This window comes from Dermacentor albipictus, chromosome 4 (assembly GCF_038994185.2).
Source record: "Dermacentor albipictus isolate Rhodes 1998 colony chromosome 4, USDA_Dalb.pri_finalv2, whole genome shotgun sequence".
Classification (NCBI taxonomy): domain Eukaryota; kingdom Metazoa; phylum Arthropoda; class Arachnida; order Ixodida; family Ixodidae; genus Dermacentor; species Dermacentor albipictus.
This window is the reverse complement of record NC_091824.1, coordinates 76924141-76943250: the sequence shown is the minus strand read 5'-3', so window position 1 is coordinate 76943250 and position 19110 is coordinate 76924141. Positions and strand designations below refer to the sequence as shown.

At 45.6% G+C, this 19110-nt stretch overlaps 1 protein-coding gene across 1 annotated transcript in view; it reads right to left on the bottom strand.

The window, feature by feature from the left end:
* Window positions 1-19110, bottom strand: part of Spec2 (CDC42 small effector protein Spec2) — a 64238-nt gene that overhangs the window by 899 nt on the left and 44229 nt on the right. Inside the window, exons 2-4 of the mRNA XM_070537164.1 lie at window positions 10201-10341; window positions 4739-4911; window positions 3756-3848 (exon numbers count right to left, since the gene is read on the bottom strand). Coding sequence (XP_070393265.1) covers window positions 3756-3848; window positions 4739-4911; window positions 10201-10246 — 312 coding nt within the window. The 5' untranslated portion in view covers window positions 10247-10341. The remainder of the gene's footprint in view (window positions 1-3755; window positions 3849-4738; window positions 4912-10200; window positions 10342-19110) is intronic.

The following is a 19110-nucleotide window of genomic DNA, read 5'->3' as shown; positions in this document are numbered from 1 at the left end:
CTGCAAGCACAAGTGCGTGAACTTTATATCTGCACATTTCGCGAAAGTGATCGTGGCATTTATTCAACAGAAACGTGCTTACTTGCATTAGCACACAACTCGCACTAAGCTTCGTCAAATGTAGTTACAGGGGCCCTGCAACACTTTCAGTTACAACTGCGAAACAGCACAACTATACAGTTTGATAAGCATGTTACGCTGTCACGCCACTAAACCTCGGCGACGTGGCAGTTTGGCAGTCACGTTTACAGTAATGCAATTGCAACGATGAAAAGGGGCAGCAGGCCACAAAATACAAGGTAAATTCAAAAAGAAGCTGAACTTTTGCTATAACATCTATATTGTATATTGAACCAACATTTTAAACGCTAGCCCCATCAAAATAGTCCCCTCTACTGGCAATACATGTTCCCATCATTTCTTCCATATTTTGAAAGCCTCCTGGAATGTGCTTTCTGGGACGGCACGCAGGTCTCATACCGCATTGTCCTGAATCTCCTCTGTGGTTTGGAAACAGCATCCTTTCAACATAGTTTTTAAGTTTGAGAAACAAGAAAAATTCTGCGAGGGCTAAGTCCGTAAAATAGGGTGGATAAGGCACAATAGAGCGCGATGCTTTGCTAGATAGCTGTGGACAAGGAGCGACGCCTAAGCTGGCGCATCGCCATGATGCAACATCCAAGTCTGGTTTTCCCACAATGCAGGCCTCTTGCTGCTCGCAGCATCCCTCAACTGCGCTAGAGTTCTATGATAGACTTCCTTGTTTACCATCTGACCACATACTACAAATTCCTGATGGACAATGCCTTTGCAGTAAAAAAACACAATCAACTTTCTCCAGAGTTCATTTCTTTTTGAAGCCGACAAAAAGAGATTCACTCCACTTCAGCGTAAGATCCCTGGAAGACCGAACATTCGTGTTGCGAGAGGTTTTTGATATCGCTGGCTTGGAGTGCTGCTGGAATTTTTTTAACGGCAGTTGATTACGCTAACAATACTGACGGCGTTGTTTGTGTGTGCGTGTTCATTTGCGTATCGCTTTCCCCTCTCATGCACACGTTTTTTTTTTTTTTCGGATGAGGAGACCGGTTGCCCACCCACTGCGATGATTGCACTTTCGTCTCAATATCATAGTCATAAACTCGCATCTCATTGCCCTGTTATGGTGTTCTTAAAGAAGTTTTAATTGTTATTGGCAGTGGCAAGCAGTTACTGGTTGGTTTTAAAATGGGTCTGTTTCTGATTGTCGGTCAATAAACACAGCACGAGTTTTGCACTGACACGACGCAGCTCAAGTTTGTCTTTCAAAATTTGATGGCATAATCCTACGCTTGTGGCCACATCATCAACAAATTTTGGAACAGTTAAACGACTTATTACCAGAAATCACAGCACCAACTCTCTCTACACGATCATCACCTGTTGATGTGGAAAGTCGTCCAGGCTTGAGATCGTCACTAACCGACATACTGCCGTGTTCAAAATGCTTAAACCACTATAGCACTGAATAAAGGGAAAATCGGACATCCACCCGATCGTAGCAATTGCTACAAAGGAAACCCATACGGGTTCCTCGAAAGAAAAGCCTCAGAGTTGAAGAAAAATTCCTCCTGGTCCGGGACTCAAACCCAAGCGATCGCCTTTCCGGTGCTCCCGGGAAGGCGGGTTCATTACTTCTCTCCACCTTGCGGGTTTCCGCAGATTTATTATGTCAAACACTATAGCACTGCGTGCAACTCATACAGTGCTCTCCGTATGCTTGGCTAAGCAATTCAAATGTCTCTGTGAAAGCTTTTCAAAGTTTGTAGCAAAATTTCACACACAGACACACATGTTCAAGCTTTTTCATTGTCACTCTGGCTCAAATCCAATGAACAGCTTGTGCACGAGCTCACTTCGGTGGCTGTAGCTCGCCAACTAACAGCCAGACCGAAACGCAGTTTGTTGTCTAAACCTGTTGCTACGTGCGCTCCTTCTGCTGGTTGGCACGCTATTCCCAAAGTTTGGTTTCTTTTTGAACACACTTCATACTTTAGAGTTCGATCACCATTGCCTCTACCAAATATGTCCCGCGCCTTTAAAAAAAAAATTTCCGGGAATCCTTTGACAAGTCCAACCCTCAACCCCTGACCCCAGTAGGGATTACTAGCTGCAAGAGGAAAAAGCTGCATAGCTGTTAGCACTACCATGCTAGTGCACCAGCCAGATTATTCCCAAATTCGTTTATTGTCAATGCAACTGCACTAAATGCTACAGAGGTTACACCTGCACCATTTAAGATTACAACTCTTAGCCGTCTACTTTTGTTTTATGCATGCATAGGACTTCATGAAAGCAAGCTGAAGCACTGTCGAGCACATATTGCATGCAACATTAACTTCCTGCACCCGCCCCACTTTTTTTTTTTTTCATATCCCAACCTTGTAAGAAACTCCTTGGCTCTTGGTGAGCTTGCCAGATAGCTTCATTAGACATGGCCGGCTTGCTGTTTTCACAGCAGTTTTGTTGCAATGTGGTAGTTATACACAAGTTGCCATTTTTACTTCTAAATGCTGCACATGCACGCTTCATTCTTGACCACACACTGCAGTTTCACTGATATAGCGTGAACACGCATCAGTACCCTAGCGGCACGTAGTGCAACCCTTGCTTTAAAATACCTTGGTGCGGTGCAGCAGTAACTCAGCTTCCATTCATTCTACCCAGATGTTAGCTTTATTTATGCAAGCACATCAGCCTCAATGGGTCATTGTACAATACTGTGCTGTTGCCATTTTCCCCTTCATGCATTCTCACTTTTACATATTTGCCTTTATCCACACATCAAGCCGCTGGCTTTCCCACTAATGCTAATTACCAGGATTTAAGCATGCAACTCGAGCTGAACAACATTATATTCAGACTATGGTTTCATATAATGTGTAATGTGCTGTCTCAGGCTGATGATTACACAGACACAACACACAAAAACGCAGGAGCTGCCGTCGTAGTTGAGCACAAGTGCAATGTTAAGGATGCCGAGTCCACATGGCCTGCAGTGGCCTGCAAGCGAGGTCAAGCGAAGACTGAGAGGCGGCAGAGAAAGAAAGCCTGCAAAGACACCGCAAACTATTCTGCGGGGTCATTTTAGACCCAGAAATGTTGTGTCAAAACTTCAAGGGCCGTTTTCTCGAAATGAATTTTTTTCCTGGTGTGGCTGCTTATGCAAGCAGTATCTCTGGAACCGCTAATCAGATTCCCACCAGGTTTTTTTTTATTGTATGCCTGAATAAATTTATGAGGGCAAGACAGGCCCACTTTTTCAAGTTATTGAGTCTGGAATTTATTATAAGCAATCAAAATTAGGCTAATGCAAGTCTAATTAGTAACACTAAATTCAATGTTGTGCTAAAACTTTTCAGCAAGGAAATTTTAAAAAAAGGCTCTGTCTTGCCCTGTGGTACCTATTCAGGAATCTTCATATTGAATTTGACAGTGCTAACACATTTTGCAAGTTCTCCAGGCATGTCATAAGGAACCTATGTGAACCATTCTGATATACTCCTGTAACTTGAGTACCAGTGTACGTAGCTCCATGAAACTTTGTAGTTATTCATATGTCTATGCCATGAGTGTACCCTGAAAATTTCATTCAGTTATCTCAAGAAACAAAAAAGTTGGTGTTCGAAGGTAGCCTCCTCCCTTAAGCTGCCTACTCTGCGGACAGAATGATCTGTACGCAGTTTTTCTTAGCGGCAGCTTCAGCACCAACTTACATGAACATTCATGTCCCCAGAGCCAACATGAGCTGTGTGCTGGAAGTTTGTCGGGTTGCCGATCATTGAGCGGTCGATTCGTCGCCGCCGCTTCTGCAAGGGCACCGAAAGACAATGCAACAACAGCCATTACTCCGGCAGCGCACCAGCAACAGTTCTCCCAATTCATTCTGAGGAACATTTTGTGTGCACACAGATTTCTTGTCTCAATGTTCAAAACTATCCTTGTAGGTAGAACAGGACAACCTTTAATGCACCCAATGTGACAATCGTAAAGCTTTATAGATGGCCGAGAGGATTGATAGAGAAGGTTCAGGGAACGGTAATGTGCAAGAAAACTAAAGCTAACCACTTATGTCGTGCACTGATGGTTATTATACATGATTCTTCTATAAACATTTAAAGCAGTAGTGACAAATTTTTTAAGCTGTAGAAACTGTCACATGCTTCTTGAATGTAGAAGCGTTGCACTTAGCTAGTATGAAGTTTGGGAAACATAGCAGACATTATCTTGATGCTAAAGTTGCTCTCGAAAATCTATACCTGGCATTATCAACATTATGATGTGACGTAGAGCAAAACTCCTTGACATGTGTAGCATTAACGCCAGGTATGATGTTAGCACTTGCCCTCCTTGCGAGTGACATGGTTTCTTCTGGCTGTGCTAGCATGTGGTATCCTACTGAATGCAGAAACAGAGTGAACTAAGCTATCACCAAGTGTCAAATTTTTTGTTACTAAAACCAAAACTGGTTCGTACAAAAAAGTATAGTAAATTATACAAGGCTTTCTAATGCCTGCAAGTATCTTTTCTACTATTTAGAGGGTTCGGAGCTTCATTTTTAATGGAAAAATTAAAGTAAGTCAAAAATTCCATGTCAGCACACCTTTAAAACAACAATGTGCATACAGTTTGTCAAACTACAGTAGCTGGAACATCACAGAGAGACACCAGCAGTACAGATTTCACGGGCCAATCTCACCGGAGCAGGCTGCTCAGTCACGCAGCATGCGAAGCACTGGACCCAGATGTCTCCCATTCTGTTGAAGGGCAGCTGCTCGCAGGCCCCACGTTTGCTGCCACTTCTTCTGCGCTGCGGCGCTGCCTCTGTCGACTCCACTGCCAGCTCCACTGCTGGCTCCACTGCTGCTGCCACTGCAATATTGTAAAGCACACTGCTGCTTAATTTCATTTATGTTTATATGTTTAGGGTCACAGCCAAATCTCTGAACATAAATGGCTCTTCAGTTAATGCTGGAAAAAATAGGAAGACTAAAGCGTAGCCATGTGCAAACATACGAGGCCTTCCCCTTGCAATTCAAACTCCATATTTAGGGCGTTTATTTAGCATGAAATTACTGCACAACAGAAACAGCACTAGTACCACCTGTGCTGTCAGAAGTTTCGGAATACAAAACACGCATTGACAGTTCTTTAGATTGGTGTCCACCTAAGCATCGTACGAGACAATAAGTGTATATTTTTTGGATGACAATAGGCAACTTATAAGCTGTTGCATTGAACGCATGTTCCTGGTTCATCAAAACTGTCCAAAACTGGCGCATGCTGCCACCTGAAGAACTTAGTACTGCACCAGATAACTCTGGTACCACCCTACGTTCAGGCAATAAATTGGCAATCAGTAGGTCGTGAACCACCACTTGAGGCATGCGGTGGCTCGGCTGTCTGCTCCATTATCGCAAATCCCCAGCAAGCAGTTGCTAGACTGAGGCCTGCACATCACACTGTAGATACACGACCACGCATTAATTTTGTTTGAGCAGCTGTGTTCAAGTGCGCCTAAATCAAGTACACAAGTGTTTCAACATATCGCCCCCACTGCCGACTTTAACGGACTACTTGCGGCGAAATCAGCGCGGCGAGTACTTCACGTTCCTTATTTTCTTTATGGACAGGGTTAACATCCGACAGTAAAGCCTGGGGTCATTGGAGGGCTCTGGATTTATTGCGACCACCTAGGGCAACTTGACGTGCAAACGAAATCTCGGTACACGGTCATTTTCGCAAGCCCCGACATCACGCTTGGCCGCAGGACGCTATATACCACGCTGAACCACCAAGCATACAAAAAACGGGTCATTATGGCAGCGCGAACGCAGCTCGCCTAAAAAGGGGTGTAAAATGTTTCAAAAGAACTCGCGCATTTTAACTGCACGCTCGCCATAGCGCGCCACAGGTGGGGAGAAAAAAAAATAATAATAAACTTGCCCCGCCGTGCGAGCACGGCCCGGTGAATTACGCCGGGAAAAAAAAAGAAAGAAGAAAAAGCGAGCACGGCTGGGGAGCGCGGAGGAAGACCCCCCGCGCCGCCCGCGGCTCGTTTTCATGACGGCGGGGAACGCGCGCGACAAAATCGGGACGTCCCATTAACCGCACCACGCTAGAAGAACATGCGGTGCACCGATCGAGGTGCAGTAGATCGCGCAGGATTGTGCCTGCACTGCACAGCGTACACCAGACGAGAAGAATTCAAGCGCGAACAATTCCGAAAGTATACTCCGATGCGTTGCCCCGTTTTCGGGTTCACCTGCATTAGCGACAGAGGCCCAATTCCAAAGAGTTCTCAATTAAGGCTCCCAAACGTATGCACTGGCGAGTACTCCACGTTTAGAAACCAGCTGCGGCGCGATGACATGCCGCAGCTACACGTAATTACACGTAACAAGCGTACTGTTCAGTGATTTCTTGTTTGCGCTTTAATTCATGCCGATATGGTAAGTATTGTATTCTATTGGGTTTTATGGCGCATAAGCAACTCAGGCTATCATGCGCGAAGCACATGGTATAATTTATTTCAAAAATTGGGTATCCTCAGCTAAAGTCCTTGTCTGGACAAGGACTCTGAGGAGCCCAACAAATCAAATGGAGACCTCAGCCGTCTTCTCAGGACTGAGAAAATGGGTGAGGTGCATCATAACATGCGTGAAAAAACTGGGCAAGAATTTTTAGAATTAGTAGTTCTATGATATATTTCGTTTAGGATCGCTGCATCTTTCAAAGAACTATAAACAGATGAAGTTCCTACAAGTGGGTTATCTCCTAAAAATATGGTAAGTAAAACATAAAAAGATAAAAGTAAAAAATAGAAAGATAAAAGATATAATAAGTAAACACGTGAGCAAAAGTACACTCTTAAAGTTTGCATTCTCTGGGGCTTATTGTGTTTCACACCAATCATCGTCGTCAAGCCTTGCTTGCGTTTCCTTTCTTGGAAAACTCTGCTCTCGATACTTTCCTGTCGAGAATGCACGTCACGCCGCTAAGGAGCATGCCGTTCGTGACCTACGAAGATTGATGACGATTATCGTTGTGGGACAAGATATGGGCTCCAAAGGGTTGCAAACTTTTCTTAAGAGTGTACAAAAAGATAATTTTTCACCCTTTGGAGCTTATCTATATTCCCCGGACAATAAATAGCCGTTTTCTATCTTGCGTTTATTTTCTTTCTTATAACGCAGTGCACCCAGTACTTTTCCAGGTCACGAACGCCGCGCGCGTATCAGCGTGACAGCGTTTCTGAGTATTAAAGTAGTGTTTGCGCAAGATTGATGACGATTATCGTTGAGGAACAAGACAAGCCTCAAAGGGTGTACATAAATCACGCCATGGTCAACACCTCGATAACGCAAGGCCTTCACATGCGGGAACGACGGCACCATGCGAAGCTTAAAGAGTTTTTTTTTTTCTTTTTTTTGCGAGGAACGTTTAAGCGCGAAGTGCGTGCTAGCCACTTAAACTGAAAAAGAAAAAAAGAAGATTATGGGGTTTAAAGAGCCAAAAGCCCGATTTTATTATGAGGCACACCGTAGTGGGGGGCCCCGGAAAAATTTGGAGCACCTGGTGTTCTTTAACGTGAACCTAAATGTAAGTACACGGATGTTTCCGCACTTCGCCCCCCATAGAAATGCGGCCGCCGTTGTCGGCATTCGATCGCGCGACGTCGTTGCTTAGCAGCCCAACACCATAGCCACCAAGCAACCTCGGCGGGTACATGAATTTTTATCGTGTTGCGAAAAAAAAATTTGACAAGCCTTTGTTTAGAACAGATATGCCTAAACCAACCTCACGTTTCTCGCGAAACGTCTGGTTGCAAATTTACGGGCAAGAATTGTCGTGTATCATATATGATGCACCATGCAGTCACTGGTACATTTTTTGCCCGTTCAAAAAAAAAAAGTGAACTGCAGAAATCTTGCAAAATAAAATCAGAACCATTGAAAAAACATGGCACTGCTTTAAGAGATGGAGCGTATTTCTCACAGCTCCAGCTAGTACAGGTTTCATTGAAACTTGATGACGTCATCCTTGATTCACACCTTCCATTTCTAGGTCGGATAATTTATAGACATAATTATTGCTTTGCATAGTCTTTATGAGTTTGGCGCAAGTCAAAAGAAAACCTACTTCCTGTTCTTCCGATAATCATTTGTCGCTTCTATTGTTATTAGCTTCTGGAACATCGCAGACCCAAGGCTATCTTCATCGTAAACTCTGCTGGCATTTAATTTCCTTGCTTATTATGCACCACAAATATTTCTAAGAAACAGTGTAGCTCGTGCAAAACAATAATTTTTGTCGCCAAATTTATTATTCCGGGTGGAAACATATCTCTATGATCCTCCACCAAACTCATAACTGCTTGGTTTATCTACTTTGCTATACTATATATAATACAGCAAGTAATGCTTGTCTCAGAGAGCCACCCGAATGTAATTATTGATCGAAACGACACCGTGGGTTCATAAAGAGTAAACAAACACCCTGATATTTTGGTGCGCTGATTTCAACTGTATGAACTGTGGAAATAACCTGTTTATTTACGAACTTATAGCACGTTGTGAGACAAGCTGTCGCCCATACATTCTTCAGAAGAAAAAAAAATGGCTTGGCTTAGGTAAGGTTAAGCCCAGGATGCGAAGCATACTAGCCTTTATTTTAGTTGTTGAACCACTGTTTAGTCTGGTGAACTGCTGTTGCTTGGCTATATTTGGTTCGGCTAGACGAAGAAAACTTATGCATTACTGCTTCGCCTTCAAGAGTGGAACGCGACAGCGTTCCCGTCGACCCGCCAAGTGGTGTAAGACAATGGGCTACAGGGCAGCGACTACGCGCCCCGCATTGGACGCGGTGAGCGTCGAGCAAAGCAGCGTTCGGCGCGGCAACGAAATGTGCGCCTGAGCAAGAGACGCACGCCTTAGAAACAGCTCGTTTCTAAGGCAACATCGCATTCACTAGAGGCGCTTTTGTACCGCTTTGAAGCATCGTACTCGTGGCTCAGTGGTAGCGTCTCCGTCCCACACTCCGGACACCCTGGTTCGATTCCCACCCAGCCCGTCTTGCAAGAGTTGAGCCAAAGCCACTTCTCTGTCGTGACGTCACGGTGTCACGTGGTTTCAAGGCGACACCGCCGCGCCTGAGGAGCTGGGTTGAGCTCTCGTAATATGCTTCGCATAAAAATAACGAAAACATTATTACCAGTGCGAAAGTCGCTACGTATTTCATTACTAGGGTAGGCATACATTTCGGGTGAACATGAAGTATTCCTTTTAAATTTTGTTATGCTAGGGTGGCTGCTTGGGCTAGTCGGTAATTCATGATAAAAAACGACGTACAGCGCAGAAGACAGGACTACGAGAAACTACACACACCTTACGCTACTAGAAGCTCTGTGCGTACCAAATATGATACACCATGCGGTGAGGGGTTAAATATAGCTCCCGCTGATGGTTTATTCATGGGGTTTAACGTGTCAGAGCAACACTAGGCTCGAGTTTTGCTTTGACACGTTGCCACCAGTAGCAACACTTGCTAGGCTACGAGAGACTCCGTAGAAGGGACTCTAGTAGAGCGCTACGGAATAGTTTTAACGACCCGGGGTTCTTTAACGCGCACATAAATCTACTTGAACGAGCGCGCGCTCTTGCATTTCGCTTCCTTCAAAACGCCGCCGTCGCAACCGGAATTCGACGGTCCTACTAGGAGCAGTAGTTACAACCAGGGAGCCAACGTTACTAGGGAGCAGCAGGCAACCCGCGGTGGTGGACACCGTTGTGCCACGTTGCTTGTTTTGCGCCAATCAGAAGCCGCGTAGCCGCCCTCTGGACCAATCAGAGCTCACAAGATGGCGACGTTGACAATACTGCCGACAGAAAAAAAAAAAAGGTACACACGACGCCGTCAAGAAGCTGTCGCAAGGGAGCTCCACGTGCTTTTTAAAGGCGCAGGACCTGATGCTCTGCCGTGGAAGCTATAGCGTGTACAAGTGGAAGCGAGTAGGTAGGTGCGCGGTTCGGACAACGTCGCGGAACCACCGACGTCACTACTATATTGATAAGCGAGCGCGTGCGAAGGAAACCAACTCCGCGGGCGCAAAACACGTGGAAGACCCCCACGGAGCGTGTGTGTGTATATATATATACGCACCGTTCGGCGAGGAGCGCTGTTCCTTGGCGTCCTCCTCCAGCGACATGGTGCCAGCAGCTGCTCTGCACAACACGGGGCCAGTGCGCGCGGAGCGAACGTGTCGCTTCGTTTTCCTTCACCGGTGGCTCGAGCGTACGCTCACTGCGCGTGAGCGGCCGAGATGCGAACGGCATTTGAAAAAAGAAGTTACGGTATTCACTAAAAATCAGCAGGAATTTTTTTTCTTTTTTTACGGAAATGAACGAAAAAATAGCCTACGAAGAACTTGTGAAATCGCCCTGACCGAAAAAAACTTAAAATTCTTCCACGGCTGAGCAAGCATCCCTACATGAGAGCGCCTGCGAGGTGAGATGAGAAATAATGCCCGGAATTGAATATATATATATATATATATATATATATATATATATATATATATATATATATATATATATATATATATATATATATATATATATATATATATTGTAAAGAAATTAAATCAATAGAACGCTACATTTTATCGTGCCGACCATATTCAAACCAGAGAAAGATATTACTCGAAGCTCCACTCTGCAAAATTGGATTACGATTGAGTATACCGGTAATCTCATTTGGGGCCTCGACCTAAGCTACCGCCACAGAGACGTTCGTTCGACTGAAACAAAACGATTACCCTGCTAATTATTCTAGCTTTATTCTACCTATCAGATCAGCATTCATTTCACTGAAATTAGTTTCTCCAAATTCTTTATTAACGTTGCATTTATTCTCCGCTTGATTGTAACATCTTAAAATTCACCCTTCAGTTAGTCTAACTGCTCGTTGGCATGCTAGTCTAGTCATTCCAAAATATTTGGCTTTCTTTTTCTTTTACATTGCGTTTCTAATTTTCAAATAAGAATTTTCTTTGCTATCAATGTAGTAGAGGCTACGAATGTAGTAACTTCTTGAAGCCACTAGTAAAAGATGAGTACGGAAGAACACGGCTTTCTAGTGCTTCTTATGGAACCAACTTGCTATTCAGCTAAACCATCTTTTTTTTTTGTGATGCTTAAACGTTACTACAAAGAACTGTACTAGTTCTTCAAAATCTTCTGTATGCTAATCTAATATGCTGCTAATTCGATGTACAAATGTGTCTCCCGCCTGCATGTTTATGCATGTATTGTTAAGCGTGGATGCATACTAGCATGGTGCTACGGATCCAGATGCTTCTCAACATGTTTCTTGTATGAGCTCACTTTGTCTAATAAAAATTCAACTTAGAAAAAGAAAACATCTCCCTCACATCGACTGCGTACTTGATTCTTATAGAGCAAGAGCACGGACGGAGTCGGCAATTGCACTAACACAATCACGATATATATACGCACTATTGGAACTACGCTTTTTATGCTGTCCAAAATTTTGTTGTAGCTGACCTTCAATTATTAAGCGGTACGCTGGCTAGGCGTGTGGTGTAAAACTAGCGTAAGCAACCTTGGCGGATCCTGTGCATTTCGTGGTTTCCGTTTTAAACGTGCTCTTCAACACGTAAGAGTTCATTAGAAACGTGCAATACAAGTTTGATACAAAAAAAAAAAGTCGCCTCGCAGCAAAACGTATTGCTTAAGAGGAAGCTTTAGCTTGGGTGCTCCTATCTAAATACATGTAAAAAGAGAATTCGTTTTTCTCGGCAACCACTGCACCAATTTTGACGAGGTTTGTTGCATTTAAAAGAAAAACTTAGTCTAGTGACTGTTGGTTTCGAATTTTTGAGTTAGGGCGCCAATGTTTTATTAAAAACTGGCGAAATTTTCAAAAAACAAAGCTGTCAAGTTTACAACTCCGTAACTCCTAAAGGAAAAACGATAATACAATTCTGTGAAATGCACCTAATAGTACATCCAAAGCGGACAAAATTGATATATTACACATGAATCTCAAAAAATTATGTAAGATGGAAATACAGCTTTTGCAGAACCCTCGTAAACAACGTAACAAATTCACGTAAGATGTAAAATGACATATCGAATTTGTCCGCTTTCAATGATCTAATGGATGCCGTTCACAGAACCGCGATATATGTTTTTGATACAGAGCTATCAATTTTTAAAAATTGTGCTTCTATTTTTTTCAAACGGTCAAATATTTGAAAATCGTTTTAAGAACATTCAAGCCCTAAATAGAAATTCCGCTTCCAACAGTCACTAGAATTCAACTTTATCTTTCAAATGCAACAAATTTCATTAAAATCGGTCCAGGGGTTATCTCATAAAAACGTTTTTGCGTTTTACATGTATTTGAATAGGCCGCGTCGGAGTTGGGCCCGAGCTAAAGCTTCCTCTTAACGTACCTTCGCACACTCGGTTCAAAGTTCGATCATTGCAGTTTAACGAGATTTTCCAACACCGAAAACCCTGTTCACATGCCGTTTTCATTCCTACATCTCTGGTAATGTTTGCTTTTATTTTTTCCAGCACAAGCACCTCCGTCAAATAAATGGAAAGTCGCCGAGCGAAGTGGCAACAAATTTCATGAAACACCTGCTTATAATCGCCGTCTTCGGGGCCCTGACAACGCCCGCCATCATTATAAGGCTCCGCCGACGTCAGCTCCCTGCCCCTCAAAGCGCCCTGGCCAGGCCACCGTCTTCGGCACCTTGCTAAACTATTCAACTACTCTCACGGGGCCCTGCTTAACGCGCCGTCACGCATCTATCTCCACGGAAGATGCCTCTGTGGCACTGATCTGTTACTGTATTTGACAACTGTTGTAAGGAAACCCAGCGTGATCCACTCAGCTCCAAGGTAAATGCCTGTTTGGTACTTATTTATCCGCGAATAAACTAATATGAAATGTCTCTCGGTATTCTTCTCAGTTATTGTTTGCATGCGAGATTTTGGCTGCCTGCGTTGATGATGATTGGGGACAACTGCTATCAAAAATACCACTGGCAAAAGGTTCGCGGTAATAATGGCTGCGTACCCTCATGCCAGCGTATTTAACTGTAATCGTCATAAAGCGGGCATCGGCTCAAGGCTGGCACAGATCATGGCAGTGATACGGTCCAGGGCAAGCCCTACACTGTAGTATATATCAACACACTGGCGGCTGCAATGGCGCGATGTTCGCCCGATCTTGGCTCTATCTCTGGGCCAGCAATCAATTGGGCAGCACTTTGCCCATATGCCAGCGTTGGGCCAGTGCTGGCAAGAGCATTTGGGCCACGTTTAGTCCAACGATGGTGTGCTGCCTAGAAAAATTGCTGATTTTCTTTGCATATAGCTCTCGATAAAAAGAGAAAGAAAAAAATCATCGCTTTATTTTATCAACCCCTCCTCCGCCCCCCCCCCAAAAAAAAGAAACTTCCAGTAAATTTTTCGTTATTGTTCTTAGCAGTGCGTACAGTTGTGGTACTAGGTTTTTATAGCACAGTCCAAGGAAATCAGCTTCGCATGGTAGCGTATGCCCTTCCTCCCCACTCCCCCCTCCCCTCCCCCCCCCCCCCCGTCAAGAGAGGCCCTCGAAATTTAAACAAAACCAGACGTGTCCTCCATTTTCACACCACAGTACGGCTGCGAAAAAAAAAGTTATATTTTCAGCCTCTTGCTCGCGCCGTGAGGACGGAGACGTTGCATTTTAAGCCTCGCTTTACACTCGACGTCGGGTTCGGGTGTGTCACTGAGAAATCCAATTGACGCGGGATCCCAGAGCCAAAATTTCTCCTTGCAGGCGAACGACACACCCGCCATTTATTTATTTTTATTTTTAAATACGATGGCGAATCAGAAAGTCACTAAATCTGAGATGCCCCTGGTTTAGAATTCGCACGCGCGTGACCTCCCCGAACGCCCATTGTGATGCAAGTCTTCACGGCCCCTTTCGCGAACTCGCAACACCACCACGTGCCTCACACTTCTCAAAGCGAGACGCCTTTCCCCACACGTGGTCTGCAATCGCCTGTGGATTTCCATGGGCGTTCGTTCCCCTGCTCCATAGAAAACGAATTACACTTCGTTGCTCCTACGCCGTGGACGTGCGAAGCCCAACCGCCATCTTCGACAACTGACAGCAGCGCCGTGCCGCGGAGCTGCCGGCGGATAAGGCCGCGCCGGTCCAAGAAAGGTCCACCGCTGACAATGGACATGCTGACTTCACATTTACGGCAATCCGCACTGGTGCATTCGTCCAATCGCGCAAAGTGTTGTTAGAACGTCATCAAAATAAATGCCGATAACGTCACATTATAGCGAACTAAGAGGTGTGCGTGTGTGTGCGTGTGCTTGCGTGTGTGTGCGCGTGTGTGTGTGCGTGCGTGCGTGCGCGTGTGTGCGCGTGCGTGCGTGTGTGTGTGTGTGTGTGCGCGCGCACGCGCGATCAGTGAAGCGTTGAATCGCAGGATTCAGCAACAGAACAGGTTAAGGAACAGGAGCACGTAGGAAAAATACCAGGATGTAACTGACATTTCGGCCGGTTCCCGACTTCCATCGTTTAATTGCCGATTCAATCAAGCAATTAGAAAAAAATGGGCACCTAACGTTTCTTCAAAAACAACTCGGGAGATAAAGCGTTAAACTCAAAGCAAATAAGTCTAGCTGCAACCCTAAACATTGACACACAATGCAAAACTAAACGAATGAAAATTAACTGGTAACGTAATAAAGAAACCAGGTTGAACCTACACTAATTCAGAAGCAGGTATAGTTTCACGCTCAGGTGGCTCACGATACAGTGTGTTGTGCCAAGAACCTTATTCGAACAAGGGTAGTGGCCGTCATGTGCAGTGCTACGGGGAAATGCATGCAGCAGTACAATACCTGCTTTCCTGTTTCAGCTCGTGCCACATCAACCGATTACTCGCGATTAAATCAATCGAAAGAACTGGAGAGTTAGAATTGCCCCGCGCGAGGCACAACGCTGGTAATAAAATCACCTCCAGCGCTTGTCAAATGACTGCCGCAATGCTGAACTTGACCTGCCGATTGGGTGCCAAGCGCCTCCTCAAAAAAAAAAAAATGGAGGGGCCGGCACCCTTCTCTTCCCCCTCCCCCGACTTTAAGCACTGGTACAATGGCGATTGCAGAGTGACAATCGTATGTTCCTCTATGCCTGCGATCGCTTATCTCACGATTGTGAAACAGCCATGGAACAAGGCAACGCATACATGGGTTCGTCAAGTCGGGGCAATTTCATTGCCAGTTCCGTGTATATAGCACTGACGCATTTACACGATTTCAACAAACGCTAACCGTGCCCTCAGAGATTGCCCCGGCGCGCCATTGCCGTCGCAATATCGGAGGACACGCTCTACCACATGCTCCTCGCACCTAGAAGGATTACATATAGCAAGTATGCAGGTTGGCAGTAAAATTAGTATAGTCGCAACGCGTTTGCACAAGCAGTAAGTACAGATACTAGACATGCTCATTGCAATTATATTTTCGATGGCGTTCACGGCGCACACGCATACTAGGGAGAAAAGGACAGACAGTTTTATTTGGTATGTTTGCGCCCTGAACACCATTCAAATGAATCGTTACCAATTTGTCCAAGCTTCAACTCTTGCTGCAATTACAGCTTGTGTGCTCTGTACCTGACGCCGGCGTCACAAGACGGCGGCGCCAGCGCTGCTGTGCAAGCCAGTGCATCCGGTGTTCAGGTGTTCCGCAGACACGTAATACGCTTACAAACAAGCTACAACACTTCGATCTTACCGATGCAACGTATAGCTCCGTTTGAACGCTTTTGCTGTGAGGTCGTGCAATACGACTTTCTAAAGCACCATGCAGCGGCCCTTGACCTCGAGATAACGCCGGTATCGAAGCTCATATCGAAACGGCTTACTGCCGCATAACTTCCGGAAGAGAGTTCAAAACAGCGATCGCTGAGCGAGCCGCGTGCACAGTACGTGAAACATATGCGACCCGTATAATTTCACATCATTATCTGCGAGATAATCCACAGCTATTCGCGAGCACACAGCTATCACTCTCGCGCTGCGCATGTAATACACATCCGGGCGCAATTCCCAACCTCGAGCACTTCCGAGTGCGTCAGCGCGCGACGACGTTCTCGAGAAGGAAGCCAAGCCAAGCTCGGGACGCGGCGTTGAAATCGCGGAAGTGGCTGCGGCAAGAGGAGGTCTCGCAAGCGTGACGCAGCTGTCGACGAAAGGATTTTGCTCGGCACGGCCGCTTTCTCGGCGGACACGGCCGCTTTAATTCTCGGCACCGCCTCCCGCGCTTGCCTCCAAGGCAACGCTTCCCTTTTTACTTCCTCCACGCGCGCTTTAAGGCCAGCGCGCAAAAATTTTGACGTCACATCCGGCAGCCGTAAGGCGCTCCAGCGGTCAGCCGGTGACATAAATGGTTTGTTTAGCAGTGACCATGAAAGAAGGTGTATACTGAACCACTATGCTCTCTATGGACACTGCCACATTCAGCCATGCTGACATTCTGACCAAAGATTCCTGGAGTGCGACAAACACCGACAAACAAGAATGAACACAGACACAGCGCTGTTTGTCCTCCCTGTTCTTCGTTTGTCCGCGGTGCCTGATGCGCTGAGAAACTTTCGTAATGCAGCAACAGCAAGCCCAACGCTGAACTTTTGTATTTTTGGGTCGATTCCAGAGAGGGCGTAGCGGCCTTGCGAGCACCCGTCTTCTTCACAACTCGAGAAATATTTGAGGCATTTTACTTTTTTATTTTAATGGCTCCACATATAATTCGCCATTCTTCATTAACGAAAGTGGTGTTCCTTGAGAACTCGTTTGATTTATCGCTTTGATGCCTTCTGTTGCGTGTACACGCGCTGTAACTTGTATACATTGATGTTTGGGTTGTTCAGTTTTCCGACAGCGGTTTAAGGGTGGCTTTCATGTGCAATAAACGTCACTGAAGAAAAAAAAAAGAACAGCGCTCTTTCGGTGTACTTTTTGTCTCGTTTTTTTTATGTGTTTTGCTTTCTTGCGCTATTTAGTCATTGCCGGGAAATCATACAAACTCGCCCAACTTCCAGTTGTACGCGAAGCGCCACGCAAATGTACACTCAGATTTTTCAATTCGACCGGCACAGCGTTTCACAACGCACAGTTGCGAGCACATCTGTTCATAGGACCGAGGATAAGTTATCTATACGAGGCTATGGCTCCGTTCGTCCATGCCGTGTATTGCAACAACTCCACGTTGCCCCGGCTGTGCTGGCTAGAAAATTCATTTTGCTGATGTCACGGTCTCTAGACTTTAGCTCCCCACAGTATACGTTTATGATGTATACATATATGACCGCTTACAATGGGCCTTTCCATGAAGCGTCGTCTAGCACTGTAGACTCGCTGCTTCGTATATATATAGCGACTTGCGACATATATATATATCAACTTGCGACAGGCACTCACTTGCGCTGTAAAAAATTTATAGCGTCGGTTTCCTCTCGTTCAACCCCTGTGCAATGTTTCCACCGATACGCTGCGACAGGAAACAACGGTGAAGGGGACGGAGTTTTTGCATGTGTCTAAATACTCGCCACATAGCGCCACTCCTGTTTCTTTTTTTTTTTTAGGTACGATAAATGCTTGGCGACAAGCAAAAGAACAAAAAGACAATTCAGGCATTTCTGCCAACATGGGAAATAATGAGCCGACGCAACAGTGTGCATGCGAGCGCTGCCGGAATGCCGTTCCGCGCCATCCGCACGCGGTAATAAAGCTCATGACGACACACCGGCGCAAGATGGAACGCCAACTCTGAACGATATACCGGCGGCCAAGTATAACGTGCACGCTTCCGACGTGAAACGATGCCCAAAGCATGTCGCAGCTGTGCAGTGCGCCGCCCTGGATACGACGACAGGTTGGCGTTGCATGCGCGTTCACGCGCTTCTCTGGACGTCACTCCCATCCGAAGAGCGTTGAGAAAACGCGCATGTCATGGAAAGGCGGCGGCTGGAACGCCGCATTATACGCTGCACGATGTTCTCGACGGTTGCGCGGAAGTCATAACAAGAAGATTGAAACACGTACTGCTGTTGAAAGAAAGAAAATAAAATGTATTCATGCACTTTACGTGCCAAAACCGCGATCTCCGAATTAAGTTTGGCCACTTCTTTTTTTTTTTTTTAACGGGCACCCAATGCACGGTATGCACGAGCGTTTTTGCATTCCGCTTCGGAAAGCAGCCGCTTCGCGGTGGGGATCGAACCCAGGACCTCGAGCTTGGCAGCGCAACGCCATAGCCACTGGGCTACCGCAACGGGTAAGCGGCGCTGTCAGACAAAAACACAAAAAGGGAGAAAAATTAACTGCGATATCAAACTAGAATTTGCTAAAGGATGTAGCTCTTGTACGCAGAAAGATTCCGTTGCCAATTTAGCAACATCCCCTCAGCCGATTTAACAGTGGGGAAAAAAAAAAGAAAATGTGTTCTCGGTGTCCGAATGTTCCCTGGCGCATGTGAGGTTATCTGTATCAGCAACCGAACTGCTTGTTGGCCTAGTTGGTGCTTGCTAAATGACGTTTTTTGCCGCAATTGAACACTCACGAAAGGAAGACACACGGGTCACAGCCGAAATTATATCAGTTGGAAGTGCCGCCCGTGTTGTCCTTATGTGTCTTCCTTTTGTGTGTTCAATTGCGGCAACAAACATGTCTTTTATCTGTATCAGCGCACCTATAAACGTTGATTGGTATTGCTAAAAGCCGCGCTCTCGGTATATAGGTCGGTTGTACACAGTTTTCACTGACCACTGCGTCCCGCTCCGTCCGTTCGTTAGCACTGCGTGTCGACGAGACAACCAATCGGCTTTCTCATCTCTCGAAGGCGAACAACAGCGCGAAGCTAACGCAGCCTTATCGATCGCTCGAACCGTATAGCTTGTTCAAGCAAGTTTGTCTCGGAATGTATACTAAGGACCTCCCAGATAACAGATAGCTACGTGATAAGCGTA